Raw genomic sequence first — 11,528 nt, 5'->3', positions numbered from 1 at the left:
AATTACATCTACATAAAAGTGTTACAATAATTTCAATATTATAATGTTATAATATTTATTAGTTTTAATGGAAATATTTACAAAATATAAATCTCTCTCTCTCTCTCTCTCTCTTCTCTATTACACACTTATTAATATATAATTTTAAATTAATTTTGAAACACACCAGACATACCGGCGCTGTATGTTTATGTACATGTGATCAGAGATATATCTATAAAAAAAACCTAACCGACCAATGATAGGCCAGTCCCAAAAAACAGTTTTTTATACCGGAACCATATATACTGTATTTAGTAACGATTACAACAAGTATTTACAATAAATATAAACTATAAAATAAAGTGAAAATTTGTAGCAATCTATCAGTCAGTCAAAGTTTAACTGTTGTGATCAGTAAGTGATGTCAAACAACAAACTTATAAATTAAAACAAACATATTTTAATGGGTTTTCCCTTAAAAACTTTTCATTAGTTATTAGTTAACTTAAAAACTCTTATTAAGAGTCTATTTAATAACAACTAAGTTTTCTTTAATTATTAGTATCTTATTTTTTCAAAAAAAAAATAATTTATTATAGTGTGTGAGTGTTAGTAATTGTATTATTATTTTTTAAAAAATTGTTTTGTTAATTAAATAATAATAATAATAAATAGTCAAAAATGACAATTAATAAGTCTAATGGTGATCCGGCAACATTGAAAAAGCAGCAGGCTAATAATGGTACCGGTGCTGCTAATAATGGTAACTGTCAAAATCAATTTACTGAATGGGAAAAATATGCATACACATCAGTTATGTGTTTTACCATGATCACATATGTAAGTAACTAATAATAATAGCTATTTAGATATATTTGTTTAAATAACAAATTTACCTAGATAGTTTTTGTCTAAATAATAATTTTATTCCTAATTATTTTTTATAGGGTATATGCAATTCAACATTTTTTCCGGCTTTTGTCGATTTGAAGTATGCATTGAATACATCCCTAAATATGATTGCATTAATCTCAACATTCATGTGTTTCGGCTATATTATGGGCTCATTAAGTAATGTCTAATTTTTTAAATTATTAATTTAATAAATACATAAATTTATATCATTTTATTAATTATTAATTAACTATATTTAATCTCTTTATTTTTTTTGGACAGTTGGTTTTTTATACAAATATATAAACCGTCAGTTAACATTAATCATATTGTTAATTATCATGGGATTGACTGTCATATTCATACCATATTCCGAGCATTTATGGCAACTATACATGTATTTTGTACTAATCGGTATGTGTGCCGGTACCTGGAATAGTACCAACAATGTATGGCTTATCGAAATGTGGCAAAAACAATCAGGACCCATAATGCAACTGTCCCAGTTTACCTATGGCATTGGTACTATTTTGGGTCCATTGATTGACAGATCCTATTTGTTGGGAGAGATTCACCATTTGAACGGTGATGGCGGTGGTAGTGGTGGACATTTTGGTGGTCACGGTGGTGGTGGTGGTGGTACTACTAGTATCGATAGTGATTTAGGTTTCAATGTGACATCAATGAATGTGTTCAATAAAACCGGTGCAGTCTATGATGATAGCGAAGAAAGGAAACGACTCCTGAAAACACCGTTCCTTATCAGCGGATGTTTGCATTTGATTGGTATGTAATGTCATATAAACTATAATACAGTTAATAGATTTATGTATAAAGTCTTTTAAATAATTTTTTCATTAAATTGTGTTAACATTTACTACAATTTAATTAAAATTATTCATAACTTATAGTTTATAACTAACATGTAATTAAAATAGTTGTTATTATTATTGTTACTATTATTTTTACAATATTGTCATTTAAATAATAAATATTTATTTAGCCTAATAATAATTTTTAAAATATCTAATTTTTAATGAGTTTTATAATAGAATAACTACTAATTATATAATTTAATATTTACAATAAGTTTATAAAATTATATTTTTAATTTTTTTATATATATTTAACATATAATATTAATCTCATATATTTTTTATTACATATATTGCAGGTCCGTGTTTAATGTTAATAATGTTTTTGGTCAAAAAGTATCGGTACGTACCGATTAAGGCTAAAGAGATCGAGGACAAGTCGAAATTGAAACTGTTTGATCGGGAGGGTGCACCCAAGTTGCTTATCATAATTATAACATGCATATTTCTGGCTTTCTACAGTATCTCTGAGGTCATATACCTTGAGTTCGGTGCCACTTATTTCCAGTACATACCCATACGGCTCAGTGCCAGCAAAGCGGCCGAAATATTTTCGGCAATGTCACTGTCCTATACCATTGGACGCGGTATTAACATATTTGTTGCCTTCAAAGTCAAACTTCACATTATCATTGCCTATCATTTTCTCATAATCATTGCCGCCATCATAACCTTACTGACCGTTCAGCACAGCCTCATACAGCTATGGATCGGCTCATTGATGCTGTCGTTCGGCTTTTCGCCAATATTTCCAGCAGTGTTTGCCTTCATTGGTCAGCACCTGGAGATAACCAATCGTATCGGAACTGTACTAATATTTGCTCATGCATGTCTCAACATTATTGTGCCATTTATTTTGGGTACATATCTTGAAAAGTATCCGTTTGTCTTTCCCGTCGGTATCATAATGAACGTATCGGTCGGTATTGTTATGTATTTCTTCATACTGTATGTTATACGACAAACCAAATTGAAATACAAAGACCTGTCTGAGTACAAGTGTTCCCCACAATTCATAGCTACCGCCACCAATGGCACAGATATACCACTGCGCGAGTGTGTGTAAAGTGAAATGAATAAACCTTTTTTTCTGCAACTATTTTATAATTATTTATATAATAGGATTTTTTTTTGTAAAAATTTACTTTGACTATACTATTGTATTTTTTTTATAAAAAACAAATTTATTTATTATCAATTTTTTATATTAAAAAATAAGTATTGAAAAAATAAAAATGTTTATATATCATAATAACTATTTGTTTTCTATTATTATTATTATTTTACCGCTAAATTATAAATAAAATTAAATTTTACTAAACATTATATGTTAAATAAAAATCTACATTTTGTTACTATAAAAATCTAGTATTTATCAATTTTAGTTTCAACATTATACAATTTATAGAATTTTAAATAAATTATTGTTTACTACTAATAATATAATATAACATAATTAAAATGTTAAATTTACTATCTATTATATAATTAAAATATGATAATAATAATTATCATTATTTTATTACATTAGGAAATAAATTCTTATACAATATTTAATATTTTACATAAATCTGTTCAAATAAAATATATTGCTTTACATGTTTTTTGAAATTAATTTTTCTATTACACAATTATATTATTAACTAGAAAGTTTTTAAAGCAAACAATAAAAAAATAATATGCAAGTAATTGACTACAGAAAAATATTATTAAATAAATTTATTAAATAGACATTAAATTACATCTACTTTTTAAGTAAACAATTATAAACAGATATAATTATAAAAAAATAAAATAGCTTTTAATGTAAATCATGTAAATGTAAAATCATTTAAAATAACAGAATAATTTTTTTAAATAATTAATAATATAAAATTAATATATAAGTAATATAATAAATAATTAGTCTAAAAACATCAACTAATTAATAATAAAATAGACTACAAATAATTGTTTCAAAAATAGAATCATATAGGTTAAATATATAAATTATTATAATACAGAAATTAATTTACATTTTTTAAACGTTTTCAATTGTAAAGTTTAATTTAAAATATTAAAAAATAATTTTGTTATACTTATATTTTTCAAATTTAAACTTAATCAATTAGGTAATATGTTTTCAATTGAATTGAATTTTATAAAATCATATTTATCTAGAAAATTTTATTTACTAAAATTCAATTTTTTTGAATAAGCAAGTCAATACAGTGTTTTTATAATTAGTAAGCAATTTTTATTTAAAAGTATATAAGCAGAATCCAATTTAGTTTAAATCAATCAATTAGAAAACTAAAACATTTTTCTAAAACAATTTTATTTCAGATTTACATAAATTGATAAATTAGTTAACTCTTAAGTTATCAATCATGAAAAACGTTGCATTAATTGTTGGTCTATTGGTTGTCGTATTGATGGTCGGACTACAGCAGTCGTTCGTTGATGGAGTTGACCTCGAGTTTCGTCATCACTGTCCCCCGTGTTGTAAGGATAAACCCGATTGCGATCCCGAAAATACCCAGTGTTTTGATTGTGAGCACAAAATCTGTGCCCAATGTTGCTTTGGAAAGACATGTAAGGATCCGAAAAAAGAATGTCCAGACAAACGGTGTTTCCCTAAATAAACGACTGGCCCTTACTTTCGGATAACTGACTGTTCACTGGTTTCTATCTAATTATAAATATTATTAATTATTTTTTTTTGCTAATTATTTTTCTTTATTTTTTTCCAATCAATCAATTTATACAAAATTACTTGAAATAACAACTTTTTGTTATTGTTTTTTTGTTGTTAAAATTTTTCTGATTTGATTATTATTTTTCAATAAAATTATTATTATTTTCTGAGCATTATCAAATTGTCTATGAGCATTTATTTATTTTATTTCTTAAATATTTTTTTTAAAAGCCAGACTATAATAAATTATATGATATATAATGTATAGTATATAATGGATATCTAGAAATTAAAAAAAACATAATATTGATATTTTAAGAGCTCTATTCCCCTCTATTTAATACAATTTATGATATTTTTTATAAAATTATTTTTAGTTAAACTTATTTTAAAAATTTATATTTACTAATCTCTAATGTAATTCCGTTATGATAACAATGAATTTCATGAGTTTCTTAAAATTTAAAGTAAAAACAAAATATTAGTTATAAATTACTTCTACAATAGTTTTTGTTGTTAATTATTTAAAATATGTTCAAACAATTACAATACTTTTATGAAAATAGTAATTGTTTCAATTATTTACTGCAATAACAGTTATTACAATTAGTTCAAATAAACAAAATAGATATTATAACAATAATTGTTATGGTTATAATCTGCAACAAAAATATAATAAATATCTATGTCATTTTATTGTATTACTGCATAAATTGTGCAGTTATTTATAAATATTTTTAATACATATAATAAACATTTTAATATCATTTAGTTTATTTAATTATTAAAAAAATGGCAACTAATGATAATACTACTAATAATGTCAATGATGTTGATGTTGAAAATAATGATAATCTAAGTGATACTAAAATTGATGATGATCAAACTAGAAAACTTCAACTATTTGCTCAGGAAGCTGGACTACCTGAGCGTAGTATACAATTAGTACAACACTATCGGATGACACCACAAAATACTAGTGAATTTGTACAATCATTGTCAACCATACAGGACAAGGATATATATGAAACATACTTTGCCCATCCCGGACCACATATACGTAGATATTTACGTGATTTTGGCGAAAACATAACATCCAGATTATACAGGGGTACCCAAAATGACTATTCAAATTTGCGTATCAACCAACGTGTCAACTTAGGTGGTAAATCATATTCATTGAATTGTAAAATCGCCGATTCGTTTACTCGATTTGGTGGTACAGTGATTGTGTTGGTCGGCAACAAATTGGCTGTACGTATAGCACAGAGTGCCTATCAGTTTGAGGAGGAGTATCGCCTACTGAAACCCTATGGCTTTGTTACAAATATAGTACAAGGATTGGGATATTGGATCGTTGAAGTACAGTGTGATGGCGAGTACGATGATGCCAGTGTATCAAATACACTGGTAGCTGCTAGGATAACTGATCTAGATTAATCAAATATTTATTTATTTTGTTGTTTTTATTTTTAATATTATTGTATACAAATTTTTATTATTATTCCGTAGTTTTATAATAAAATATTATAATCTGATATTTTTACATTAATTTAGTTAAAATTAAATTCTAATAATTATAACAATAGTAAAAGTAATGAACAGATAGTTTTAAAAAATAAACTATTAGTTAATATTTAATGCTTTAATTATTATAAAATTTATTTGTATTTATAATATGTTAAATATTTTACTATTATAAGAAAGTTGTCATTAACACTATTGTTATAACTATTTGCTTTTAGCCCACCAATAGTTGCAATATAATTTATAGATATATACAGTGAGGGGACCCTAAATTGAAACGACTTTGTTAGCAATTTTTGAAAAAGTTATAGAAATAATGTTGAAAATTATTTTATAAAACAGTAAAGCAATGCTTTAAGTTTATTATGATATATAATTTATTGGTGTAAAAATGTTTTTGAAAATATTATAGCCATCAGACGTTGATGACTACATCCTATACCTTTCCAGTCGATATTTTCATATTTGATGATAAATAAAGAATTGTAAAATATTTGACTAAATAAAAGTATGCAAAAGTGAAGCATATATATGTAGTATATTGATATTTAAAACAAAAAATAATAAAAAAAATACTAAAATCTATGTTTCATCCATTAAACCGCGCGTTTGTCATGTAAAAAATCAACAAAATTTCAGATTTTATGGTCGTTTTCAATTATGGTATTAGAATTAATTAAAGTTAAGCTTAAATTTAAAATCAATTCATTTTAATAGTTAACTGTTTGTTTGTCATAAATATATAAAATATTTACTTATTTACCCGAAAAATTATCATAAAATGGTTTACATATATAGGCTTTTTAAGTAATATCAGGGCACTGGAAAGTTATAAAAAATGAGTTGAAGAGTTAACGCTAATAAGTCATTCAAAACAATTATTTTCATTGAAAAAACGGTACAGACTTGTTGTCAAGTATATGGGCTATCATATTAAAAACATTTGATTTATAAAATATTTTCATAAATTACTTAAATTATTAATTAAAATCGTTACAATTTAGGGTCCCCTCACTGTATACAGTATAAACTAGTATAATAATTTTATGAAATCATATTTCGCTTAATATATTGTGCAATAATTTATAAATACTTATTGCTAAACTATTAAAATTTTTATTTTTTAACATATATCACACAATAAACATTATTTTCCTATTTTTTGACTATACAACCAACAACATTGATGTTAATTAATATTCAATGGATCCTATAGTAACCAAATAAGTTCATTAAATTTGATGGTAAACTGATTGTGTTGGTCGGCAACAAATTGGCTGTAAGTATAGCACAGAGTGAGTGTCGACTATTAAAATCATACGGTTTTGTTACCACAAACAAGATTATTGTATTTTATAAGTACAATGTGATATAGAGTATATATGTTTTATCAATGTATTTCAATCAATTGTACCATCTAAGATAACTGAGCTAGATTGAACTAACATAAAATTTTTTAATATAAATTATTATTTAATTATAATAAATAAATAATAATTTATATTAAAAAATTTTATTAATTAAAACAATTATATTAACAATTTTTTTATTATTTTTAAAATTTCTAATATATATTTTATTAATTTATAAAATTATTGTTATTTACTTTTGATTTAATAAAATATTATATTAGAATTGATTATGACTTTCTAACAACAAATGATAAAATCAGATACAAATAAATTACAACTAATAGATTTATTTATAGTTAATAAATTTTAATTAATAATCTAATTAGATAAAATTAATAATTCTTTTTTATTTCTAAGTTAACTAATTGATCTAGGTTATATACAATATCTAAAAAAAGTGCTAACTAATTTTATAACATTGTTAATTTATTATCAACAACTGGCTCACTTAAAATATTGATTTATAGTTAAGAGATATTTTTGTTTTTGGTTACATGACTTTACTAAATTTATTTTATTTATTGCTAAAAAGTATATATATATATATAGTATTTATTATATAAAATAAGGTTAGAATTTTCAATAAAAGAAATCATGGTCATAAAATAATTGTGTAACCCTGATGATTTACTGTATAGAATCTTTAATTTTTGCCTAATAACTTTATTTTATTATATTTTTATGTATACTAATATTTGCAAATAAATTTTTGTTTATTGAATTTTAACCATTTCTAGAAAAAAAATTTCCATAAAACTAGTTTCACCTATTTTGCAAAATATTTAAGTTATATAATTAATTTTAAAATAAATTTTAGTTAATTAGTTTTTCTTATATAAAGTTGTTTTATTAGTTATATATAGATTTTTCAAAAATAAATATTATGTTATTGTATTGACAGTAGTAAATGTGTAATTCAAATGTTAATTTTGTAATGTAATGTAAATTTATAATCTTAATTTTATCAACTTATTTTTTTATTTCATAAACTTGTCAATAAACTTTAATATAAACTAATAATAATTAGTTACATTTATTTAACTAATATGAGCAATTTTAAATAATAAAAATTAATATTTTATATTTTAACTTTAATAACTTATTATCTGTTATTAAATTAAAAACTAATTAATTTTAATCAATAAATTAATATAAATATTTTTATAGACATGTCGCTAGTGTGTGAGTCGGCGACAAAGTTATTGAAATAAATTATTATTATTATTATTATTATTGAATAGTTGCTATGTTTGCAATACTTACTATTATTAATAATTTATTATAGTTACTAATATAAAATACATTTATATCTAGTATTGATATTATTATTTATATACAAATATAGTACATATATTACAAATTAATATATTTTTTTCAAACTGCGCATCCTCATTTTTATTATCTCTAATTTACTTCATAGCATTACGCAATATAAACTTGTTTATACTGTAGTATTGACAATATTGTATTGTACAAAGAAAAAAAATTAATATAGAGTAAAATGTACTGGTAGTATATTGTAAATACAATACTGTATTATTGAAATCAAAATTGGCATTTATTTTAGCTATTAATCAACATATTAAAAAAACTAACCCAATGTAAAGGTATTTATCAATGTTTAACATAACTTTTTTATTACACATTAGATAACATTTGAATTAATTTTATGAATTTTTTGTTTATAATGTAGTTTTTCTGTAGTAAAATATTACACAAAACTGGATCAATTCAATTGAAATTTACTAAAACCTATCTCTCATTGCAATGTCTAGACTATAGACAATAAACATCACTCAACATATAAATATATGTTACGATATATTTGTGATACACATTATACTGTATAACCAGTCGGGCATAACAGCAACACGGCTTATACTTTAAAGTGGACACACCCTTAAAAAATTATTGTCTATTTTTGCGACTAATTTATCTGGTTAATATTTTTTTAAATATATTATTATTATTATATTTAAATTTTTACTACATGTATAACATTTGTTTTTAAATACTGTATTATTTTCCAATAAACACTTTAGTTTTATAGTTTTATTAGACAAACTGTCAAACTTATGTCTATTAATAATTTTTTTTTTTAAAATATAAACTCCACTCTACTGTCTATCTATAGATTTTATACCCGACTGTCCTCATCATAAATAACAAACAGCAAAAAACACGCATACAATGGCTGAATGGCATAACCACTCGGGAGGTCACGTACCGGAAAATGCCGTTCACGGCGGCGACGATGTCAACGATGAAGATCTGTATGTGGGTCGGGTTTGGGAAAACGGGGACTTAATTCCCGGCAAAATAGTACCGTCGCATGGCGTGTGTTATGTGGCCTACGGCGGCAACGAGTTGGCCCACCAAAGCTACGAAGTGCTCGTACATCACGGAAAATGGAAATGGAAAGATGCAGAGGACGGTAAGGTACCGAAACGAGCCATACAGGGTGGACATACATCCAGCGGTGAGCCCCTGTACATTGGTCGGTCCAAGTATTCGGGCAGCAAAGTCATCGGTAAAGTACATCCGAGCCATAAGGTTTTGTATGTACCGTTTGGCGGCAAAGAGGTGTCCATCGATGAGTATGAGGTGTTGTGCGAGAAAAAACCGAAATAATTGGACAGTTATTCATCCAAATAAATTGCTGGCAGATATTTTTTTTTTAAAAATTCAATTAATTAAATTATAACTAAAAATTAATGTATAATTGATAGACATATTTCTAAGATAAGATAAAAATATGACTTATATATACAGTATATATTGCAGTTTATTACTTATCAATTTTGTGTGCATTTATGAAAAATATATTGTATTTTATTAAAAATTGTTGTTATATTTATGATAGAATATATAAATATAATTTTTAATAATTAATACAAAAACAGTGCTAAAGAATTATTTTTAAATATAAATTTACCTGTACAATTTTAGTTAAATTCATATTTTATTATATATTAATATTTAATATTTATATACAAGTGGTATATATATATTTAAAAGGAAACAATAAACTAATTAAATAAATAAATACAATTTAAATAATTAATAATAAACTAAATAATATTTAACAACAAAAAATTAATTCAACATAATAACAAATTATCGTAAAATTGCCAGAAAATTGTGACCAAATTAACCCAATGCTTACTTTCGTCTACCATCGGGAGAGCCATGAATTTTGACTGATCCGCCACCGTATCCGCCACCACCACCACTACCTGATGCTTCAATACTGTTTCCCGATCCACCATTTGGCGGATTCCCAGCAGTGGTAGCATCTCCTCCTCCGCCTGATGTCGGTTCAGTGTCAGCGCCGCCGGTTGTCTGGCTGTTAACCAGACGACTGTCCAACATAAGCATCATTAGACAAACGCTAACAAAAATTATAGACAATTTCATTGTTAGTATAAATTTTATTTTTTTTTTTTTAGATTATACTAATAATAGTTGTAATAATAATAAACTATTTGTTGATTTTTAGTTTTGTTTTTGGAATAACCCTTTATATATGAATTTTATTAATACAGTAGACAATGATTTTGTTTAATTGTAATTCATTTGATATATAAATTATTTATTTTTTGCTAAAATTTCTACATTTAACTTTTATTTTCGTAAATAATTTGTAATAATTTTGATTTATGTTTTTCCTATTTGATTAAATTAGTTGTTATATTTATGGACTAATATTTTAATATTTATACTTAAATTCAATACTTTTGCTTTAATTTAATGTATTTATTAATTAATAAAATAATTTAATGTAATGTAATAATATATTAATTATTTATTAATAACATTATAAAAACTTTCCAAATTTATTCCTAATACCGGTATTAATAAATAATAATTAACTGATATATTTAATATACAGTAATATTCAATAATTAGTATAATGTGAATATTTTTATTTGCAATTTAACCATGTGTTTATTGTACTAATAAGTATTATAATTATTAATTGTTGAAAATTATTTGAAATTTTTGTTAATCAATATACAGTTTTTGATATAAGATAATTAAATATTTATATATAACATTTTTTTAAAAAAATTTAAATACATTTTTTAAGATTATTCTATTTTACTTTTTTCTTAATTATGTGTTTAATTAATTAAATATATTAAGTAAACTAAAAGTCAA

The 11,528-nt window shown here is 23.9% G+C and overlaps 2 protein-coding genes across 2 annotated transcripts; both read left to right on the top strand.

Moving 5' to 3' along the window:
* The first annotated feature begins 370 nt into the window (after positions 1–370).
* On the top strand, positions 371–2,856 carry LOC128959828 (sodium-dependent glucose transporter 1-like). Its single transcript, XM_054305844.1, has 4 exons — positions 371–822; positions 930–1,053; positions 1,159–1,662; positions 2,051–2,856. Exons 1-4 carry the CDS (start codon positions 664–666, stop codon positions 2,815–2,817), a joined length of 1,554 nt encoding a protein of 517 aa, XP_054161819.1. The 5' UTR covers positions 371–663; the 3' UTR covers positions 2,818–2,856.
* A 6,233-nt stretch (positions 2,857–9,089) lies between these two features.
* On the top strand, positions 9,090–10,141 carry LOC128960619 (natterin-4-like). The gene is made up of 2 exons (XM_054306742.1): positions 9,090–9,306; positions 9,502–10,141. The coding sequence occupies exon 2, from the start codon at positions 9,558–9,560 to the stop codon at positions 9,996–9,998; it is 441 nt and encodes a 146-aa protein (XP_054162717.1). The 5' UTR covers positions 9,090–9,306; positions 9,502–9,557; the 3' UTR covers positions 9,999–10,141.
* Positions 10,142–11,528: the final 1,387 nt, after the last annotated feature.

The sequence above is a fragment of the Oppia nitens genome, unplaced genomic scaffold (genome assembly GCF_028296485.1).
Source record: "Oppia nitens isolate AA-2021 unplaced genomic scaffold, nextdenovo-longstitch-racon4-pilon3 scaffold4_pilon_pilon_pilon, whole genome shotgun sequence".
In the NCBI taxonomy this organism is placed as follows: domain Eukaryota; kingdom Metazoa; phylum Arthropoda; class Arachnida; order Sarcoptiformes; family Oppiidae; genus Oppia; species Oppia nitens.
Note: the sequence above shows the minus strand (reverse complement) of the source record. Positions and strands in the feature narration are given on the sequence as shown.

What these genes read in the sequence shown, in the direction of transcription:
- LOC128959828 (XM_054305844.1), top strand. Translation starts at nt 664, where the DNA reads ATGACAATTAATAAGTCTAATGGTGATCCGGCAACATTGAAAAAGCAG. An exon ending in GTTTTACCATGATCACATAT is followed by an intron (nt 823 to 929) that starts GTAAGTAACTAA and finishes TATTTTTTATAG; the next exon opens with GGTATATGCAATTCAACATT. An exon ending in CTATATTATGGGCTCATTAA is followed by an intron (nt 1,054 to 1,158) that starts GTAATGTCTAAT and finishes TTTTTTGGACAG; the next exon opens with TTGGTTTTTTATACAAATAT.
- LOC128960619 (XM_054306742.1), top strand. Translation starts at nt 9,558, where the DNA reads ATGGCTGAATGGCATAACCACTCGGGAGGTCACGTACCGGAAAATGCC.